Source organism: Pyrus communis, chromosome 3 (assembly GCF_963583255.1).
Source record: "Pyrus communis chromosome 3, drPyrComm1.1, whole genome shotgun sequence".
Lineage (NCBI taxonomy): Eukaryota > Viridiplantae > Streptophyta > Magnoliopsida > Rosales > Rosaceae > Pyrus > Pyrus communis.
This window is the reverse complement of record NC_084805.1, coordinates 26,658,400-26,681,070: the sequence shown is the minus strand read 5'-3', so window position 1 is coordinate 26,681,070 and position 22,671 is coordinate 26,658,400. Positions and strand designations below refer to the sequence as shown.

The 22,671-nt window shown below is 39.4% G+C and overlaps 5 protein-coding genes across 5 annotated transcripts; 3 read left to right on the top strand and 2 right to left on the bottom strand.

Moving 5' to 3' along the window:
• Nucleotides 1-2,079: 2,079 nt before the first annotated feature.
• LOC137727342 (uncharacterized) lies at nt 2,080-4,849 on the top strand. The gene is made up of 2 exons (XM_068466208.1): nt 2,080-3,567; nt 4,201-4,849. Exons 1-2 carry the CDS (start codon nt 2,855-2,857, stop codon nt 4,418-4,420), a joined length of 933 nt encoding a protein of 310 aa, XP_068322309.1. The 5' UTR covers nt 2,080-2,854; the 3' UTR covers nt 4,421-4,849.
• Nucleotides 4,850-5,699: 850 nt separating this feature from the next.
• Nucleotides 5,700-7,599, top strand: LOC137727343 (large ribosomal subunit protein uL5z-like). Its single transcript, XM_068466209.1, has 5 exons — nt 5,700-5,846; nt 5,955-6,062; nt 6,171-6,213; nt 6,322-6,517; nt 7,209-7,599. The coding sequence occupies exons 1-5, from the start codon at nt 5,739-5,741 to the stop codon at nt 7,405-7,407; spliced, it is 654 nt and encodes a 217-aa protein (XP_068322310.1). The 5' UTR covers nt 5,700-5,738; the 3' UTR covers nt 7,408-7,599.
• Nucleotides 7,600-8,935: 1,336 nt separating this feature from the next.
• LOC137730054 (pentatricopeptide repeat-containing protein DOT4, chloroplastic) lies at nt 8,936-12,056 on the top strand. Its single transcript, XM_068469120.1, has one exon. The coding sequence runs from the start codon at nt 8,973-8,975 to the stop codon at nt 11,610-11,612; it is 2,640 nt and encodes an 879-aa protein (XP_068325221.1). The 5' UTR covers nt 8,936-8,972; the 3' UTR covers nt 11,613-12,056.
• Nucleotides 12,057-13,493: 1,437 nt separating this feature from the next.
• Nucleotides 13,494-14,843, bottom strand: LOC137727491 (receptor-like protein 51). The gene has a single exon (XM_068466343.1). It carries the CDS (start codon nt 14,841-14,843, stop codon nt 13,536-13,538), a length of 1,308 nt encoding a protein of 435 aa, XP_068322444.1. The 3' UTR covers nt 13,494-13,535.
• Nucleotides 14,844-15,993: 1,150 nt separating this feature from the next.
• On the bottom strand, nt 15,994-21,557 carry LOC137729332 (cellulose synthase A catalytic subunit 8 [UDP-forming]-like). The gene is made up of 13 exons (XM_068468252.1): nt 21,439-21,557; nt 20,842-20,918; nt 20,707-20,761; nt 20,459-20,618; nt 19,567-19,833; nt 19,110-19,455; nt 18,825-18,962; nt 18,445-18,570; nt 18,146-18,358; nt 17,769-18,033; nt 17,476-17,675; nt 16,987-17,340; nt 15,994-16,805 (listed from the first exon to the last, which is right to left on the bottom strand). The coding sequence occupies exons 2-13, from the start codon at nt 20,866-20,868 to the stop codon at nt 16,218-16,220; spliced, it is 2,739 nt and encodes a 912-aa protein (XP_068324353.1). The 5' UTR covers nt 20,869-20,918; nt 21,439-21,557; the 3' UTR covers nt 15,994-16,217.
• Nucleotides 21,558-22,671: the final 1,114 nt, after the last annotated feature.

The following is a 22,671-nucleotide window of genomic DNA, read 5'->3' as shown; positions in this document are numbered from 1 at the left end:
CTACTTAATTTCTTTCCTACAAAACAACTCCCCCTTATATCTCATCAAACTACCTTATGTTCAAGTATTTTAAGCTTAAACCTCCCTGAGTTAAGGATATATATTTCATATTATACCTTTATAAGAGAGTTGCTGTGTGCCATCCAAGTAAAGTCAGCTCCACCCAATTGGTTAATCGACATTCAACATACTATAACTTGAATGCATTTTGTATGTCATTGATTGGTAAGTGTAATCAGAGCCAGCCTGACCCGGAAGGTGCATATTTATTTCTTATTCAAATTAATTAAAGACTAGAAAATATGATTATTTTTTTAGTCTCGTATTGACAAGGTTAGTAAATAAAAACAAACACCTTATGATTTATATAAAGATACTTCAACAGTTTAGATAGAGGGGTAACAAAACTCATCATCTATCTACTTGTAAGCTTGGGTTTTCGGTCCCTTGACTCAAATACAAAATAAATTGATTTTTTCTATCTTTCTAAATTATTGAGTTTGAAGTGTTTTTGTTACAAAATTAGCAACCTAAATATTAAGCTACTAATTACACGTTCTTAACAGGTCCTCATTAACAATCTAATGGGTTGATTTACCACCTCTATATGTCTTGTAATTTCTGTTTGCTTTTGAATCGTGCTTCAATCTTATTTAAAATTCCGTTGTATAAGGAATTTTTCAAAGAAGTTAAATATTAGGTCTGCAATTATAATTCTTAGACCGATCAACAAAATGTTCCTCGTACCACCAAGCTCATACAATGTATATACACTTAAATTTCATGAAAATGCACCATATCTTATTAATTTTATATGCATTATTTTCACCTAATTTTAGGCAGGAGATACCTTTATAGCCAAGTTTGATCCCATGACAAATTTAAGAATTAATCCAACTCTTGTTATACTTTTAAATAGAGAGATAAAGCCCTCTACCACTCAAGTTAGACGCTTTGCAGCATCAACATGTTCTTGCCAATAGGGTTGGTGCACCATTTTTAGTTTTTTTTTTTTTTTTCTGAATCCAACCAGACATCACGAAACATGAGTCTGATTAACTTGTAAACCAAAGAAAGAAATCGGGAAAACTTTACATATATACACTACAAGTTTTCATCAAGAAGTAGAAGTCGGGAGGCACTAAGGCCATCTCCAACGAACCCAACCAAAAGGCCATAGGGCTAAAAATAGCTCGGAATGACACGAAAACCGTCTCCAACCGAGGGCTAGGCCAAAGGGCTTGTGGGTCTCACGGGCCAAAACCCCAAATTAGGCCAGCGGGCTGACCATTTCCAAATAGACAGCCATCCCTCCAGTGCCAGAATGTCAAGCTTGACATTTTGTCAGCCCTCAAGCTCAGCCCGTTTGAATGTCAACGGCTACCTGACATTAGACCCTTCAATTAAAATAACCATATTAATTCAATTAAAATAATAAATTATGTTTGGCCTATGACCCTTTAGCCCCCTCGGGTAGAGATGATTTTTTGTCAAAGAGCTATGTTTGGTCTTGGCCCTTTGGCCCCCTCGGTTGGAGATGGTATAAAATATGGTCTGATATTGTTCATTAAAATATAATTTCTTACAGGACTATAGGGCTAAAGGGAGTCATTGGACCCTTCTTCAATTGAACATGGCCTAAATAAAACGGGAGCCCTTCGACCCTCACTGCAAAACTCTACCTCGAGAGTTATCCGCAATGTTTATTATCAGTATATCCCAAAGAAAACGGAAAATTTTGACCTAGATCCAATAGAAGGCGAGAGGCACAGAGACCTCACTACAGAATTCTACGTCAAGAGTTGTACACGTCTTATTCTCGATTAGTACCACTCTAAGTCTCTAACAACTCGGAGTCATACGCGGCTCATTGACGGTATATCCTGAAGGACAAATGACATGGCAAGGGGTACTTGGCTTTTGCCAATAGTTGAATCTATCCAAACCTTGAAAGTAAATCCGCAAACAGTTGAATCTATCCGAAGACTTCCTTCCCACCTTGTAAACTTCTCCTCTGGTTCCTCAAGTCGCGGCAAAAACACTCCAACACACACGCAAAACGCCACTCGCACAAAAGTTTACCCATTCAAAACGCAACCCCGAACAATCTCTGCCCAATCGAATTCCTGTCCAAATAAAATTACATTAAATTCCCCCAGCTAGCAAATCAAAAGAAATCTTTTTAATCAATTTCTTTGCACCTTCACCTTCCAAAAAAAAAAAAAAAGAAATAAATATCTGCACTCCTCATCCAATCCAAATTCAAGTTTCCTTGTCTTCTTGTTATTATTTATTCATTCCCTTGACCTTTCTATATTCTTTTATCCAGTTTTTATCTTTTGTTTGCATTCTTCACCAACTTCCTACTCTTTCCTCCGTGCACGTTATATAAATTTATCAAAAACCCAATTTCTAGTATTTCAAAGCACATACTTGGTGTAGTTGAAATCGTATAAAATTAAAATCCCAGATCTGAAATTTCCCATGTTTTAGTTTCTGAGGATTCAAAGTTCTATTTTTTGCAGCTCCTTTTCTGGGATTGATCAGGCCTGTACGGATGAAGGTTTGGTTTTTAGTTCTTGGGATTTTTCTATTTTTTTAATAGTTTATTCGTCGATTATTTGATGATTGGATATTATACACACACACGCATGGAGTGGTTTTTGATCACATTGCTTATGGTTTAGAGAGATAAGAATGTTATGTGCATGTTGGTTGTGTAATTGGATTTGTGTGTGAACTATTGGAGTTGGTGTTTTTCTGTGAAGTTTTAGAATTGGGTGTGTATTTTATTGCTGGGTGTGTGAGAAAGTTGGTGTCTTTTGGAGGTTAGAGAGAGAGTTTTTGTTTAGAAATGGATGCCGGGGCATGTGATTTGCAGGATAGGAGGGAGGTTTTGGGTGGAGTTGATCAAAAGGGGAGCGAAAAGTCGAAAAGTTCTGTTGTTTGGTCGGTTGTCGAGACTGTTATTGTGATTGAATCCGAAGAGGATGTTCGTGTCACCGGAAAAAATGAAGATTTGGACGCATTGGGGAGTGAGTTGGGGTCTGACAAAGCAGAGGTAGAAGGGCTTGAGAAGCCGAATGATAAGGAGGCGTGCGGCCAGCGTGGTAGTGATGAGGTACCTAGTCAAGTTGAGCAAGGAGCTAATAAGAATTCGAACAGTTCGGTTGATGGGAATGTATCTGAAACCGTGGTTGTCATTAATTCAAGTGAGTCTACGAGTGCAGTTGGAGATAACAGAAGATTGGTTCCGACGGTTGAGGAATTAGGGTCGAGTAAGGTATTAATGGAAGAGTCAAAGAAGAAGGTGCCTCAAGCAGAAAAGGATTCATATGTGATTGATATGAAGTGTGGGAGTGGTAAAGGGTTTGGTAATAAATGGGACGGGGAAAGGGTCTGTAGGATTTGCCATCTAAATTCTGATATCTCACCGCCGAGAAAAATGGGAACTGCTAATAGTTCTATCACAGCAGATTTAATTCAACTCGGTTGTGGGTGTAAAGATGAGCTTGGCGTTGCTCATGGTCATTGTGCCGAAGCATGGTTTAGGGTAAAAGGAAACAGGTAACTCTTTCTTCATATCTTTGTAACAATACATACGATATGCTTTAAGCTTTGTGCGTTTTGAACTTTATTTTGTATTCGGCTATACTATCTGTAGTTTCTATGTTTTTCTTGTCTTGTATATCGTGTTTGATGTTTCTGAGCTCATAATGTTGGGTAACTAGATCGTAATTCTTATTTATACCTGTTGAAATCTAGACCTAAGACAAAGGTTCCCAATAGACTTCTTTCTTCAACTTGTTACTAAATTGTTCAACTTCGATGCTTACTGGAAATTCGATGGTCTTTTCCTTTTCGGAATGTGGAAACCAACTGAGTTACTGAACCTCCAAGAATTGTTAAGGGAAAACTTATCAGATTTAGTTTTGTAAAATAGATTGCACAGGTGATAAGGTCTTTGTTCCATTTTATTAACTGTAGTCTAGTTTTTCATTCATAATTTGGTTCTTTTTCTGTTTCGAATCCTGGATCAATGTCATAGTGAACACGGTATAAAATAGCAACAGCACAACTGGCGAGGTAGCAGAAGAGAAAGAGAGATTCTTCATTTCCAATAACTAAGCAATGCTATGGCTGCTTTTAAACTTTTTTGTTAGAGTTTATGCCGACTCCTTTCTCATTTTATTCATACAGGACATGTGAAATATGTGGAGAGACCGCGCAAAACATTACTGGTCATGGGAATAACAGATTTATGGAGGAGTGGCATGAAGCAACGCTTGCTGATATTGGTAATAACTCATCGGAGAGGAATGTATCCTGTTGGCGGGGCCAAGCATTTTGCAACTTCATAATAGCATGTTTGGTGATAGCTTTTGTACTTCCATGGTTTTTTCGTGTGAATCTGTTCTAGGCTCCAGCAAACGGATGTGAATAAAATCTCAAGTTTCTTCTGTTGCATTATGTTTCAAGGCTGCATGTGCAGCGTGCATCACGTGGAGTATTGCGACATGTTGCCTTAAATTGGATTTTTCCGGTCTTCCATTCACTTGCAAAGCACTCTGTCAAATTCTGCGTAAGCCCTGAAGACTAGAGGTTTCAGACTAAGGAGCAGAGTGCAGTTATTTTGCTGCTTTCTTTCAGTGTGACCGGTGAAATTCTCAGATTCTTTTCGTGGGTTCTGGCATAGATTTTCACCTTTGTAGCTCAAAAAAAAAAAAGAAAAAAAGGAAAACGAAAAGCTAGGACATGAAATTAGAAAGGGAAAAGGTTTTAATTCTTTCTTTGTTGTAGACTCCATTTTTAAGTGAGAAATTGAATAGACATTTCCATGAATTCTGCACTTTCATCTGTTCAAATGTGGGTTACGGAGACTTATGATGCATGATGCAGCATGACTTTTGTGTATATCCTTGGAAGAACAAGCATACCGGAACATAGAGCGACCATTTTTTTTCTGTTTTCCGGTATGTTTGCCTCCACGCCAAGAAATCATTAGCACTAAAATCATGAACTCTAGTGCGTATGTCAGTTTTAAGTAAACCTGCAAACATGAACGGGCGAGAGGGAGAGACGGGAAGGAAGCCGCCATGGATGAGACGTGGGAAGAAACAGCCAGACTAATGTATGTGAGCATTAAGATCAAAGAAATAGATGGATCATTTTCGTTAACTCCGTTAAATATTTCGTCCGGACTGCAGTGGATCATAATGAGCTTGAATCCATAGATTTCCACTTAAGCCCTCAAGATTTTCACTTAACATCTTAACTTTACTCTCTCTACAATAACCCACCACTCCTCCCCTGTCATTCTTTCCTTATTTGCCCTTTAATTTGGATGGAATACCTAATGGAATTGACGAAAATGACTATTGTTCCACATTGTAACAAGTTCATGGGCCAATGATCACGTATTTTTTAGTTTATGAACCAAAGCTCTCGTTGTGTTAAAGTTCAATGACTATTTCTCTAAATTCCTCTTCAATAAATATAAACGTTGGTCAAGTGGTATTGTTATTTATTTATGAGTAAGAGGTTTTAAATTTGAATATTACGAAGGACGAGTTCGATACTAATTTACATCGTTGTATATGTGTGTGTATATACAAACGTTAACTTCCGTTGCTGTGCCAGAAAACCCACGAGCCCAGCCAAAGTGTTGGGTTAGATATTCACTTCCGGCCCGAAATACTCTCGGATTGAAGACAAATGAGGGTTCCGACCCAGCCCAAATGAGAAATATAAACCCTAGCTTCCTCACTTCCCCTCCTATTTGTATTCCATCTTCTCAACTTCCGCTGCTTCTCCGCCTTCTCTGCAACACAACTCATCCCACAATGGTCTCTCTCTCCTCCCTCCCTCCCTCTCTCTCTCTCTAACTCTCTTGTTCTCTCTCATGGTTGTTTGGATTTCTGATAAATTTGTTGCTTTGGTGTTTTGAATTTCAGGCGTCGGAGAGCAAGATGGCGAATCCCATGAGGGAAATCAAGGTTCAGAAGCTCGTCCTCAACATCTCCGTCGGAGAAAGCGGCGATCGTCTCACCAGAGCCGCCAAGGTTCCTCCTTTCTACTTACTTCTCAGCCCCCCTCCCCCCAAAACCCAAAAAAGTCATCCAAAATCGTAGATACTGATATTTCATTTCCGATTTTGCCCTTTTCTCTAGGTCTTGGAGCAGCTCAGTGGGCAGACCCCTGTCTTCTCCAAAGGTGATTGGATTAGATTATATATATATATATATATATATATATATATATTTTTTTTTTTTTGGGTACTATTTATTCATGTATTTATTTGTGAGTTGTGATTCTGTGCAGCTCGATACACTGTGAGGTCTTTCGGGATCAGGCGTAACGAGAAGATTGCCTGCTACGTGACTGTCCGTGGTGAAAAGGCAATGCAGCTTTTGGAGAGTGGACTGAAGGTCAAGGAATACGAGCTGTTGCGCAGGAACTTCAGTGACACCGGATGCTTTGGTTTCGGTATTCAGGAACACATTGATCTCGGAATCAAGTTAGTGCTTCTCTATGTTTTATTTTGACATTTACCCTCATGGAATTTTTCCTTTGTTGAATAATTGTGTTTAATGATTTTGCGAAAATGACATGTATGTTGATTGGTTTTGTGATTGCGGTTTAGATTATATCTCATATGAGATTGCGGTTTAGATTATATCTTATATGAGATTGCGAAGGTTATGTAACGTTTATATCGGAGTTGGATATGATCATTAACCTATTTGTAAAATGAGTTCTAACTTTTAACTACTATCGGATTAGAATTAGGCCGCCACTATTCAGTTTACATTTCCGAATAGCATGGGCCCGAAAAATGTTTGCAGATTAGCATAAAAATAGAGTTAGATCCCTGTGTGAACTTCGATTGCATTGTTACGTCACTAATAAGCTACTGTTAGGTATAATTTGGATTATGTTCGGATTCTGAAAATTTCAGTTTTGCGTGAGAACGATATGCATACCTTGCCCTCCCTGTGATTATCTCGGATTCCCTTAGAACATCCTTATGTCGTATTTATCTTCTTTCAATCATGTGTATATCTTTCTAAGGTGTTAAATTTCTAGAAATCGAATATGCTTACTTTGTATTACAAGCAATATATTTAGGATTCATTTTTACCATCTGTTTATCTTCTGATATTTTTTTACGTACCCCATCCCTTACCAGTTTGTTCTTCTTTCATCAGGTATGACCCTTCCACTGGTATCTATGGTATGGACTTCTATGTTGTCCTAGAGCGCCCAGGGTACCGTGTGGGACGTCGCCGCAGATGCAAGTCGCGCGTTGGTATTCAGCACAGGGTTACCAAGGAGGACTCGATGAAGTGGTTCCAGGTCAAATATGAAGGAGTCATCCTCAACAAGTCCCAAAATATTACCGGCTAGACAGATCAACCACAATCTCTCATATTTTGTTTTAGGTTTAGCAAGTTGTTGCTACTGTTTACCGATTTCCAAGTAAGAGCTAGTATTTTCTTTAAGACGATGTGCGAGTATTTTTGATCTTAAGAGCTATCCGACGCTCTCATGTTTCAACTCTTTTTGCTTATATGGGGGCATGTTTTATGTCTTGTTTCATTGCTTACTTTACAACCGCTTTGGCAAAACTTGTGATTGCTGTTTTCGGGTTAGAAAACAACCCCGATGGTTTGCTATTGCCGGATTTATCACTGCAATGCTTGTTCGTTTGGCTATCTACGACTGAGTTTTGATTAACCTTTAATTCCTCTTGACTTCGCGAGTTCTTTCAGCTCGGGGAGTTTTATTTCATCCTCTCTTACCAAATCTAATTCCTCGGTTCCGGACCTTCTGGTTGCTGAAGGTGTTGCTCCGTTATCCAGCTCAAGAAACTTCGACCTTGGGATTGATTGAGGTGGAATTGGGGATCGTTTCACAAAATTTTGACGGCGGTTCTCCTAGTAAAAACCTTCCGCCCTTCTTTGTCAGCAGCTTTGCCTGCAGTAATTATAATTGGATCAAGAAATAGTATGTGAAAGATGAGAAATCTAATCATCATAATCATCGATATTCTATAGTGCTCTAATCTATGGGGACGGAACTCCGAACATGGATGCAAGGAGGTTGGCACACTGCCATCAACCGACCTAACCACGAAAAATGACCACGTCTAGTTGCAAAAGTTGCGCACGAAGGAATCGAACGAGATGTTCATCTCATCTACATTACCTTTTGGATTCCTTAAACCGTGAAGAGCCTGAAGAATCGAATCAAAATGCGGCCTATCTTCACGGTAATCGGAGCTAATCTTCTCATCCTCCACAGCCTCTTCCTTTGAGATCGAAGTTTGTATCCGTCTGAATAGAGAAATGATCTCTTCCTGGCCGCCCCATGCATTCGATTTTCTGGATCCCCGTTTCTTACTTCCATTCTTGTTGCTCCTCCTTTCTGATCGTCTCCGAGGAGGTTGGTGCCTTCCATTCCCTTGAGACGCAATGCTGCAGGAGACAGCCTAGTGAAGCTCCTTTCGCGGCTCAAAAGGTGAACGCACATCTGCAATCTCAAGCCAAATTTAACAAGCTGCATCAAAAAATGATCCCTCAGTCTATTGCCACTAAACAACAAATTCATTTTCCGATATCAAATATCCAAACTTCTATTTGTTTCACGTTAGTCAACGGGGTTGGCATATACGCTCATTTGCACTCAAGTTTGAATTTATTTCTCTGTAGATGAGAGTAGTTTAAATTGTCGCACTTAAATTTGAATCCCTCTCCGAAAAGACTAACTATCCCAGACAATAAAATACTCAAACCGGGCCACCATTTATTTTATTTTATTTATTTAAATTGTCCACAACCTCTTGAGGCGTTTGTAAACCACGCGCCATTATTTATTTTATTTATTTAAAAATTTATCTTCCAGGTTCCGACTAGTTGAAATTTTCGCGCGGCTTTGTTCGGTGTTCACACTTCACAGAGAAACAGAGAGCTATGTTGATGGTGGCCACAACCGCACCGCCAAACTTGTTGTCGATGTCTCCTCTTCCTCGCCACCAAAACAAATCAAAATCTTTCAGACCCTCAAATGGTTACATCTTCCTCAAACCCTCTTCAAAAACCCCTATGTTATCTCCAAATTCGGGCCTTTCTCGTGCCCGATTTCGCGTCTCCGACTCTCTCGCCGCACGCTCCATCACCAGAGTTGCAGACAAGAACGCCAAGATTAACAAGTACTGTGAAATGGATAATCTGAAATCCGCCATGGAAATGGTGTCCGGGGCTCAAAAATTCGAGCTTGACTTGGAGGCTTACTGCTCCGTTGTGGAGCTATGTGCTGGAATGATGTCGCTTCAAGACGGAAAAAGGGTTCACTCAGTTATCTGTGACAATGGTGTGGAAGCTGATGGGCAACTGGGTGCAAAACTTGTGTTTATGTATGTAAAATGTGGGGATTTAAGAGAAGCGAGGCGGGTTTTCGATAAGTTATCGAATGGGAAGGTGTTTGTTTGGAATCTTATGATTAATGAGTATGCGAAGGTTCGTAATTTCAGGGAAGGTGTGTACTTGTTTGGGAAGATGCAGGAGCTTGGCATCCAAGCAAACTCGTATACGTTTTCATGTGTTTTGAAGTGTTTTTCGGCACTTGGATGTGTGCGGGAAGGCGAATGGATTCATGGATATCTGTATAAATTGGGTTTCGGTTCTGATAACACGGTTGGAAATTCGCTGATGGCTTTCTATTTTAAGAATCGAAGAATTGAGAGTGCACGTAAGGTGTTCGATGAATTGTACGATCGGGATGTTATATCATGGAATTCGATGATAAGTGCGTATGTGTCTAACGGTCTTGCAGAGAAGGGGGTTGAGATTTTCAGACAGATGGTTTCTTTAGGGATAGATGTGGATTTGGCTACAATTATCAATGTTCTAATGGCTTGTGTAGCCGGTGGGAATCTTTCGCTGGGCAGGGCGCTTCATGCATATGCAATAAAAGCTTCTTTTGACGAGGATGTCATGTTCTGTAATAATGTTCTAGATATGTATTCGAAATGCGGGGATCTGAGTAGTGCAATCCAGGTTTTTAAGAAGATGGGTGAGAGAAGTGTTGTGTCATGGACTTCAATGATAGCAGGGCACATTCGAGAAGGGCTTTCAGATGAGGCAATCAGATTGTTCTCTGAAATGGAAAGGGACGGTGTTAATCCAGATGCTTATACAATCACGAGCATACTTCATGCATGTGCTAGTAGTGGCTCATTGAAGAAAGGCAGGGATATACACAACTACATTAAGGAACATGGTATGGACTCGAGTTTATATGTCTGTAATACTCTCATGGATATGTATGCAAAATGCGGAAGCATGGAAGATGCTCACTCAGTTTTTTCTCGTATGCCTGCGAAGGACATTGTCTCGTGGAATACCATGATAGGAGGTTACTCAAAAAATTGTCTTCCAAATGAAGCTCTTAAACTCTTTTCTGAGATGATGCAAAAATCAAAACCTGACAGCATGACAATTGCCAGTATCCTTCCGGCTTGTGCCAGCCTAGCAGCTCTAAATAGAGGTCAAGAGGTCCATGGTCATATATTGAGAAATGGATACTTTTCTGAACGGCATGTTGCCAATGCACTTGTCGACATGTATGTCAAGTGCGGGGTACTAGTTCTTGCACGATTACTTTTTGACATGATTCCCGTAAAAGATCTGATCTCTTGGACTGTGATCGTTGCTGGATATGGCATGCATGGATTTGGAAGGGAAGCTATTGCTGCCTTTAATGAGATGAGAAAAGCAGGAACAGAACCCGACAGCGTTTCCTTCATTTCAATACTCTATGCTTGCAGTCATTCGGGATTATGCGATGAAGCATGGAGATTCTTCAATACTATGAGAAATGATTACGGCATTGTTCCCAAGTTAGAGCACTATGCTTGTATGGTGGATCTCCTTTCCCGCACGGGGAATCTAACCAAGGCGTATAAGTTTATCAAGACGATGCCGATTGAGCCAGATGCAACAATCTGGGGTTCCTTGCTCTGTGGTTGTAGGATCCACCATGACGTGAAACTAGCGGAGAAAGTCGCCGAACATGTTTTTGAACTAGAGCCCGAAAACACAGGGTATTATGTACTTCTGGCGAACATATATGCAGAGGCAGAAAAGTGGGAAGAAGTGAAAAAGTTGAGGGAGAGGATCACTCGGCGAGGCTTGAAAAAGAATCCAGGCTGTAGTTGGATAGAGATCAAAGGCAAAGTTAAAATCTTTGTCGCTGGAGACAGTTCACAGCCACAAGCTGCAAAGATAGAGTCCTTATTGAAGAGATTACGATTGAAGATGAAGGAAGAAGGCCAGTCTCCGAAAATGCAGTATGCTTTGATTAATGCAGATGAGGCGGAGAAAGAGGTGGCCCTCTGTGGGCACAGTGAGAAGTTAGCCATAGCATTTGGGATACTGAACTTGCAACCAGGGAAAACCATACGGGTGACGAAGAACCTACGAGTATGCGGTGACTGTCATGAGATGGCCAAGTTCATCTCCAGGACATCTAGGAGGGAGATTGTTTTAAGAGACTCAAACCGCTTTCACCATATGAAGGAGGGGAATTGTTCTTGCAGGGGTTTCTGGTAATCTGAAGTTGGAGTTGAAGTGTAAATCACCTCCCCTTCACTCGGTTGATTGTCCTGTGCAGGATTTGGTTTAGTTTGAAGGCACGCTATGCTTGTTCGCCAGTTTTGACGTGACTGAGATTGGAAGGGTGAATCAAGCGTGGATATCAGCTATTTTACGGCAGTTAATCGGCCGTCGAGATGCAGGGTTTTTTGTAATTTGAAACGTCGTCTTGTAAATTCACAGATAGATCATAGAGCAAAGGAAAAAGTTGGTAAGCTCTTTCGAAATTAGTAAATTTCCCTTTCGGAAAAGGAAAGGTTTGTGTTTTTATTACAAGATTGTTTAAATTTTGCTTAATTTATCATTTGTAATTAGTGGGATTTGCCACGCACCGGGGCTATTTTTCCAATTTCGAGTTCGGGGCGTGATAGTAATTTAGTTCTGAGATTGTATGAACTTAAAATAGTCCTAACAGGGTAATTAGGGTTTGTTTTTGAAGTCATTCTACATAAGTAGTACTGTTCTTCCGAGTGAATAAAAAGGAAATCCACCGTTTTAATATCATGATATTAGTTTGGTGTTGCTGTGCTTTTTAAAAAAAAAATATTTTTGATGTGTTGTGAGAATAAAGTTATTGACAGTTTGGTGTGTGTGTGTGTATATATATATATATTTTTTTTTTTATAAAAGGGCTTTTAACCAAAAAAAAAAAAAAAAAAAAGAGTTTTAATGAAACACTCATGATACTGTTTACTTTTAATGAAAAACCACATTTTTACTTTTTCCTGGTACTATTCACTATACTTTTATTTATTATTTTTCATTAAAATTAAAGTTTTTTTTTTGAACTTTTCGTTAGTTTTCCTAGAAAAATATAATGTTTAATTGTTTGGTAAACTGTTATATAAATTGTTGTGAATATATTAAATAACTAAAAATGATATAGTATTTATTGTGATATAATAATTGTTAAAGAGAATAATGCAAAGGCAATGATTGTAATTTTGTAAACTATGTGGGAGTATACTTATCATTTAAAAATTTCATTAAATAGGCAATGATTACTATGCTTTAAAAAAAAAAATAAAAAGAAAACATTTTTTTGAAAACATGTTGTCCCAAGCCAACCCTCATTCATTCTAATTTGGAATTTGTATTTGATTTTTGGGGGAGTGGTATACTATTATGGCCAACTTTTATTTTTATTTTTTTTATTTTTTAAGGGGGACAACCACAGTTATCCACTCCTTTCGGGCTCATAGGAGGTTATTTGAGAATTATACCATACCCGTGATCACAATCAAGCAGATTCACAACTTACAAAATATTGAACCCAAGACTTTCCTTTTTTTGCTTTAAGAAGTTGTTGTCCATACTTTTTCAGTGAACCACTTTTCGTGGTCATTATTTTGGCCAACTACCCGAACCCACATTGCACTGCCACCATTATTTGAATTCCAAAAGAGGCATATAAGGACCCAATTTTACCAAAACAAAAGTACATTCAATCAAATCAAATCCAAATTTATCATTAATGAATGTGCTACGAATATATACAACCAAAAGAAGAAATGAAACTTAGAGAAAGCGGAATTAATGAAAGGGTAATGTTAAGGAAACTAAATTTGCAAATTAAATGATGTGTCACCAATAAGAATAAATATGTTTAACGTGTAAGTAATAAACTAATTATCAACTTTCATATTTTTTTAGTTTTCAAAACTTTGTGTATAAATTTAATAAAAAGTGAGAATAAGTAAATGCTTGTGGCTGAAGGAAGGAAGATTACATACAAAATATAGTAGCCGACCGTTGGATTGACTAAATCAAATGAAAATCCAGAGAGAAACAGAGGAGCCTCGCAGAAGGAGAAACAATGTATGCGGAAGATATGTCCCTAAAATTAAATCAACAAAGTGCAGTTTCAAGCTTGATCAACTCTCAACGACAGCATTTCGAGAGAAGAACCAAGAAAATAACGAGGAAGACAAGAGAAGAAAGCGCAATGGCCACACCAAGAACAACCTTATTTGGCCCATGTTGTCGATCCTTCTTCTGATCATCCTCATCACTGTCGTCATAGTCCGAATTAGTGCTGCCATCCGCCGACGAATCATCGCCTTTCGCCGTAGGCGGCGACAAGGGCAGTCCATGTTTGTCGCAGGGAGAAATCCCCAGCTTTAGTTTCGACGACAGAACAGAGTTGTTGTAGCAGAGGTTGCTGTTCCCGCTAATCTTGAACACTTGTAGTCTGCTAATGAACGACGCATTGAACGGCACGACCCCGTGAAACTCGTTGTTTGCGAGATTTAAGTGCTTCAAGCCCTTCATGTCGGAGAGGAATTTCGGGATTGTTCCGTTGAGCTGATTCGAGCTCAGATCGAGATGAACTAAGTCCGGGATTGCTGAAATCGACTCCGGGATGGCGCCGGATAAAGAATTTGAGGACAAAGACACGTTCTTTAGCGAAATCAGGTTCCCGAACGAAGTGGGTATTTCGCCATTGATGGAATTGGAGGAAAGGTTTAAGGTTTCGAGGTTTTCGAGGAGTGTGAGGGAACTGGGTATCTTCCCCCGAAGTTTATTGCCGGAAAAATCGATGTGGGTAAGGTTTAAATTCATGTGTTTCGGAATGCTGCCGGTTAAATTGGCGTGGGAGATGGTGACTGACCTGAGCTTCTTCAAGTTTCCGAGGATGACGAAGGGTCCGGAGGCATTGACTTGGACGTTGGAGACGGTGAGATCGGTGAGGTTTTGGAGGCGGGCGAGCCAGACGCCGGTGAGGCGGCGGAGGGAGTTGATGCAGGTGAAGGAGTGGAGGGAAGCGACAAGGTCGGCGGGGAAGCGGATTGGAGCAATGGGGCAGTTGAGGAACTGGAGGGACTGGAGTGTGGAGAGGGATTTGAGGGCGGTGAAGGAGAGGGCGACGTCGTCGGAGCAGTTGACGAGGCGGAGGGAAAGGAGGTGGCGGAAGGGCTTGGAGGAGTCGCAGCCGGTGGTGTTTTGGGGGAGGATGGAGGGGTTTGTGCAGGGGTCTTTGGAGGTGGGAATGTTGAGGGATTGGAGGGCTCTGAGTTGCTTAGGGTCGAGTGTGCTTGAAGATGGTGCGGATGGTGAGGTGGTGTAGTTTGGTGGGGTGGGGGAGGAGGTGGGAGATGGGGTTGGGGGGAGTGGTGCTGTGGCTGAGAGGGCGGTGGTGGAGAGGAGGAGGTGGAGAAGTAGAGTGAGAAGCAACGGTGGTGGTTCCATTTTAGAGAGAGAGAGATCTTGTGTGATGGGGAAGAGTGGGAGTGTGTATTTGTGTGAGGAATTAAGTGTGTGTACTAATGGAAGAACTTGGGTTTTATAAAAAGAAAAAAAATTGAAAGAGGTTGGAAGCGAGAGATTTTTCAGTGTATTTGAAACTTAAATTGATATGCCATATGCCTTTTTACTTGCATATAATATATGTTTATGTTTCGAGTATGATGAAAAATCCCTTCTCGAGAACATTGAAATGAGAACTTAAACCAGCAGCCACTAACACCCTTGTAGGCAAAGAAAATAATAATAATCTACCAACTTTCTTCACTTTTATTCTTTTTGCAACAATAATTATGAAAAATAAGAGTGGTTGCTTGGATGAAAAGTATAACCCGGTTGAGTATGTAAATCTAATATATAAAGGGGATATTATATTCATACATCCCAAATTACTTCTTCCACATTCTTTTAATTTTTTAATATTTATTTACCAAGTACCAGTGGTGTGTAGAAAATATTAAAAAATTAAAAAGATGTGGGAGAAGTAACTTAGGATGTGTGAATATAATCTCTCTATATAAAGCTGGCAGGCTTTTGAACAATGATTTTTGGTGTCACAAGTTTCACAAAAAATAATTGGTTAGAAATACCCTTCAAACAAAAAATTTTAAAAACAACTCAAAATCATACATCAAATGTGCTCATGTTAAAATTTAAATACAAGAACATGTTAATGCAGTAATTAATCAAATAGTAACCAGTAAGTAAATGGCTTATTAATCTGACAATATCCTTTTAAAAATTTAGTTTTCCATTAAAAGGCAGAGGCCAAATAGCTCGTATGGCTGCCGCAGCACGTTTATGGGATCGAGTAACTCCTACTCAGTCCACACCATTGTGAGTTTGTGGAGCAACTGTACCCTAGGTTCATAATAACTTTGGAGGAAAACTTCGATAGAGCTGCTTAATTAAGATAGATCTTGCACTAAGTGTAACTATATGTCTAAAATATGTAACGTCCTCTAATTTTGTAAAAGTTGCTCTGCAGATGACGTGGTCAAAGTGCCAAACAAAAATTTTCCTCCACATCGTCAAGGAGTTTAGAAAAGAAATACTTACAAATGCAATGGACAAAGTACCTTGCATATGTGTCAATTCATTACAATTACAACGTCTTTTTACACTGATATTGTAGGGCAGCAAAGCTTAAATCTTTACACACTGATTGTCAAAATCCAAAAGAAAAGGAAACAAAAATCATTACAAATCTTTCTAAACTACAAAGAGAGGAGAACTCGTTTGTGATTCCCAGAAATCAAGTTTTTCCTCGCATTCAAACTATAACGAATGCAACATCGTGGAAAACTTTGTCGTGATTTCTCAGCAGTCTATGGAAATGCAGCTTTGAGCAAGCGTTGAGCTGTCCACTTTGCTCACAAATGGATTTATCTTCACCCAAACAAGGGAGAAGACAGAGGCCAAGAGCACTGACCACAAAACAACGATGGTTGGAGTCCGGTTTTGGCGTCCCATGAGACCTTTGAGGAAGGGATATAGATGAAGAATCACCCAGAAGGCAAAGAAAACCTTCCCGAAAAGTGGTCCCCAAGCTTCGTATCCCTTGTTAAGGGCGTCCGAAAATCCTGCAACAACACCAACCATGTTGATGATGAGGAGTGTAGTTGGGGGAATCAAAAGTGTGGTCCATTTGATCAGATAGAGCTCTCCGAATTCTGTGTCTTCAGCTGATTTGGTTGTGACGGTGAAGTTGGTGTCAATTCCGGCCAACATCTTTAAGAAACCTTGGAAGACGGCAAAGAGATGGGCTGAAACACCTCCGATCACCCAGAACTGCTCGTTACGCCATAAGTCCTCAATGCGGACTCCACTCCACCTCAACTCAAGCACACTTGTAGCAATGATGGAGATGAAGAGGCCAAGAAACAGGGCACTTGCCAGGTTTGTAAGCTGAATCAAAGATCAAAGGAATTATTCTTAACTCGATAAATGCAGTGACCGAGTTTCTTTGGTATCAAGAAACACATTCAACGATTCAACAGTTTAAAACTACTGATGTGTTAGCCTTTCCACAAGCGCGGGAGGCGTTTTATTACGTCAGTCTAAGACAATGAATGCAGAAAAAACTTACTGTTGGGATGATGAATTTTCCTGTGAGAAGGCATATTGCAGGGAGTGTGCAGTAAGCGACGAGAGGGAGGGATGTGAAGGGGTAAACAATAGTGTTGATATATGCCATTCTCTGAAGCAATTTGAGGCGGCCTCCTGCAAACCCGTACCAGAGAGGACAATGTCTACTGAGGAAAATTTCCACCGAACCCAGTGCCCACCGAAGAACTTGGTGCAGTCGATCAGAAAGGTTAATGGGAGCTGACCCTTTGAATGCAGGCCTCAAGGGCATGCAGTAAATTGACCTCCATCCGCGGCAATGCATCTTGAAACCGGTTAAGATATCCTCAGTGATTGATCCATATATCCAACCAATCTGTGGAAACAAAAGAATATAAATCATTTAAATAGAAGAACACTGCTTACTGAGTAGCAGCCAAAATTCATGAATAAGCTTCTAAAACTTCACATTCCGATCAAGTAGTTCTACAAAAAGTTGAATAGTACCCACCTCTTTTCCCCACGCAGTCTTCTCTTCATAACCACAGCTAATGACGTGAATCGCCTCCTTGATCAATGTTGAAGGGTTGGAAGATTCGGCCACTCCTCCATTCTCCATTAGCGTAGATTCGATGAATACAGATGATAAGCCAAAAGTTTTCTCAAAGCTCGTCTGAGAGATCAGCATTGACCTCTCAAGCTCATCATAATCTGCATAAGAAAGCACAATATCTTTTATATACTGAAAGCCCAACTGCAGGCCATTTGTCTAAATCCAGTTTCAATGAAGGTCTAGTGACATACTGTCAATATCACGAAGGTTAAAAATAGCAGCATCAAGCTCCTCCTGTTTTGCATCTCGATAAGCCTCTGACACATCTTTAGAGGGCTTCTTAGAGGGACAGCAACAAGAGCAGCAGCCACACCATGAGCAGGAGGATGAGGAAGCAGCCTTGGATAAGGTGGGCATAGTAGGAGGACCGTAGCCGTAAAGTGCTTGCCTGTTGAAACAACATCCTGTCCCCACATATACTGGACCTTGAATGCCATCCAGTCCTTTCATGTTAACCTGAAATTAGAGAGTTGTATATTTTCAAAACTTGAATAGTTATTTACAATTGTGCAGGAAATGTAAGGTTACTGTCAAAATGTCGGGATATGTATGATAGCTTTGAACTCACATCAAAGAAAACTGTGTTGCGATTTGCATATCGATCACTGCGATCAATACCATCAAACCTCTGAGGAAACTGCACATAGCATACTTCTCGACCGACTTGAGGGTCCATCAAGAAACACATTGCCTCACGAATTGCCTGGCTGTTGTTAACGTAGTGGTCACAGTCAAGGTTGAGGATGTATGGGGCATTTGTGAGAACCGCAGACACTCTTACCTGTATCAAGCCAATCAAGCAAGTTAAAAATGAAATTTTAGAGCACACGGATGGGGTATTATCACTCTTATAGCATGTATATATACCAAAGCATTTTCAGCACCAGCTTTCTTGTGATGTGGGTAGCCGGGTCTCTTCTCTCTCGAGACATAAACCAATCGAGGAAGTTCATTTCCCTCGATGTCATAGGCACCGCTATGTCCAAGGAACACCTGAGAAGGGTAAAAGGAGGCGTTACATTTCAAAACGCTTTTCAAAATATAAGGTATCACTACTGTCACTTTAAAATCATGGTTTTCCCAGATGAACAGAGTTTTTAATCATATATTCCAGTTATTTTATAGCTCAATTGATCTGTACTTGACTTGGACAGATTTTGTTTAGATCATAAAAGAATATAGGGCTCGTTAGAGAAGTATAACATTTTCAAAAATTGAACTAAATAAACCATAGGGGATCTGTCTACCTGGATCATCCCAGGATGGTCACGCGAGTTATTTCCTGGCCATGGAGTTCCATCTTGCATAGTCCATCCTTCTTCTGGTGTTTTTTGAGCCTTTGCTACTAAAGCATTCATTCGCACTTTGAACTCTTCGTAATCTCTCTGTAAAAAGTTATGTAGTTATAATTAACAAAAGCTTTTTGATATTTAGACAAACAACTAGTACGATTGCTTCCAATTGATTTCGATATCATATTATCATGAGTATTCAGTTGCAATTAGAAGAAGCTTCGGCCATTAGGTACTTACTTTCATCGCTCTGCGCTCCTTCACAAAAGATGGTTGCACTTTATCCTTCAAGTAGTCAATCTTTTGTGAGAAGTAAAACTCAGGTGCACGTGGTTCAATTGAAAATTTCTTGCAGAAAGGAACCCACTTTGTTGCAAATTCAGATGTTTCGGCAAGGGATTCAAATGTAAGCATGGCAGCACCATCATCAGACACATAGCAGGAAACTTTGTCCACAGGGTAGTCTACAGCAAGGATAGAAAGCACAGTATTGGCAGTAATCAAGGGTGGTTCTTTCAACGGATCAACTGTACTCACGAAGAAATCCACAGCAGCAAGCTCAGAGGGTTCACCCTCTCTTTCAAACCTGGCATGGAAGTTTATACAACCATTCAATGTACATCCAATGGGAAAACATCAGTTAACCTACCTTGGTAACCAGGTTAAAGCATAAGAAAAATCAGTTGAAGATATATACCTGGCAGATAACTGGTCAGTAAATGTAGTCCGATTAACTGGAGACCACTTAGGAAACTGATCCAACACCCAAGAAAAAGCGAACCAGATCTCACATATGATCGAAGTGAACCATAGACCGTAAGCACTATCAACAGGATTTGTTACTCGATAATGGAAGAAAAGGGCGAGAATGATCAATCGCATAATTATAACAGTTCGGTATGGTGTGATTCTGTTAGATGGAAGTGGTACGACAGCTGAAAGTGGTTCCGCAGCCTCTGATGAACTGCAAAGAATGCCATAATCAACACACTAGTTCAAAATAAATAAAGCATCAAATGTTACATATTGGATATGATCCGAAGTCGGAACACATCCAAGTTCATACATGCATATTTGTTCTTTTGCTTTCTTTTGAAATTAGACTCCGAAACTTCGCAAAATATTAACATGTTTTTAACCATTTCATTAACTGTGTTTATGAAGAATCGTTAGGATACTGATACGAAAGATAGGAAACTGAATACCATGAGTAAAACCTACTTATATTTCGATATGTAAAGATCGCAATACCTATGTGAGACATTTTTATCTCAACCTAACCCATAGAGATGCATAGTAGTGCGAATGCTTTTTTCTTCTCTTTTGTATCTAATATTTCTAATCGCAGGATTACTATCCATATGAAATAACAGCATACGAGTAAAACTCATCTTGTTTAAGCCAAAAACAACAGATTTTCCTTTCATGAACACCTGAACCTTTGCATGACATAGACAACAGCGTTATGGAAAAAGAATCAAAAACACGAAGCCTAAATAAAAAAACTAGCACCGTATAGTTTTGAAACTGCTTTATCATTTTTGTTTTGTAGTGTCCTATATATAAACCCAAGATTTGAATGTACTTACTATTCCTCTGTCATCTGCTTCTCAGGTGGAATTTGAGCCTCTTTTTCCCCCTTAGGTGTATCCTTTTTCTTCTTGATCTTTTTATCCTTCTTATCCTTCTTATCCTTCCAACTTTCCACTCTATTCTTCCAAATCGGATTGCCAGATTCATCGTTTAATTCTTCAAGGATGACAAACAGAAAAGAATGTAAATTAGTGCAAATGAGACAAGGGGGCTAAAATCATTCACGAAAAGAATTATGACTCACCACTATCCAACGTAGACACACTGCTGATATGCCTAGCATGAATTCCTGTATCCTGCTGAAACAGGTATAAAGTATAAACATTAGCAAGCTGTCAGAGTACTTAAAAATTACAGCGTTGTAGATACACGTTCGTACCTGTGAATTATTCAGGTGAGCTTCCATTGTGGATCGAGTGCCTGACACCTTTGTTTCATACTCCGCCAATGGGTTATCTGAAGAAATTAAGAGTAACTATATAGCTTACGAATCATGAGAATGAAAATCACGAGTTTGATTATGTAACAACCCGTATAAAACATAGATATCACAATTATCAATCAAGACCAAAAAATGAGCCCATTTTTCAATCTTCTTCCGAAAACTCAAAAGGATGCAATTTTAAAACGATTTTTCACCTCTATGCACATTTGGGTTTCAATTCAAAAATCCAAATAGCACATAGAGGAACCAAACTTTGCAGTTGCAGACACACAAGATTAACTTCCCTAAATCAGCCAAAGAGAGAAAAAGTTTGATCTTAATCCACCATCAAGAGTGTGGGAACTTGATCACTATCCTAGAAGGTTGTTCCAATGTGATCAACCAAACTATTTCTACAACTTGAAGGTACATAACTTCATGTACAAATATCACAAAACGGTGCCAATCTAATCGAATAATAAACGTAGAGACATATATCAAAGCATCTTAAAATACATACATAGATCAGAGAAATACAAGAACTAGACATACCGTCATAGGGAATACCACACTGCAAGCAAACTTTACGCCCGGCCTTGACATCATCATCGAAACAAGCCTTGCAAATGGGGAAATTACACTCGTGGCACGCCACAAAAACCTCCCCATTGGCACCAAGCCCCACCTGGTCGCCGCAGACATTGCACACAGGAGCCACGGACTGCATCATTTTGGACAAATTCGAACCTTTCCTCAATTACCAGAGAAACCCAAAATTCCAAATGATCCTTGGAAAAAGGGGTCACACTCCAATTGCCAATCTGAGACCTGTTGCTGGTTTTAATGGCGAGAAGGAAGAGGTGGATGGAGTGTGGTGGTTGGAAGGGTGTGTAAGTTGGGGTGTTGGTGTCATTGTTTTTGCAGAGAGAGGTGGGAAGCTTAAGCTATGTATTGTTTTTCTTTTGTTTTTGCCCGAAGGAATGAGATTTGAAATTTTTGCGGGAAGTCTAAGGAAGGTTTCGGTTGGGCAAGTTACATCCTTGAACCAACCGACCTCTGTCGACTTGTTGATATTTTCCCACCAAAAACCTCGGATGGACTGAGTTGGGTGTCTTTTACCTTACTTTGCAAAATAAAGGCCCTACAAGCATGCCTTATAAAATGGCTTTGGTAATTAACACTAGCAAATGCCCACACACACACACTGTGTGAACAATTCATTTTGTTTTGTTTTTTTATTAGGTAGTGTGATTAGTTTTTTTAATTTTTAAGAAAATCAATTATGAAAATTGGGATAACGCTGAGCAGTTTTTTTATTTATTTTTTATTTTATTTTTAATTCTTAAATAGAGCATGCTATACTAACTTGGTTGTGATGTTTTGCGATAAAAAGCAGCAAAACTTATGTTTACGTAATTACTAAATTGTTTATATATTTTTATTTTTGTTCAGTTTTAATAAGGGGTGATAAAGTAGTAATTAGAGTTTTAGTTGGCAAACAAGTTCTATTAATACGTAGTTTAGATAAGATTAATTAGCGTTTTTACTTTTCCTAATCTTTAAGGATTTAGCAGTTAAATTCGTACTTGTAGTAATCATAAGCGTCCAAATTTGTGTTATTTCAAACATTCGAACCACATTATTATGCAAGACTTAACCCACTCCCGCACCTAGTCAGCGTTAATATTATCATTTGTTCCAAAAAAAAAAAAAACATTTGAATTTTGTCACACAGCTAGGAACATTACTCCACTTTGGATGAGATAAAAAAACAAAAAGGTGGTG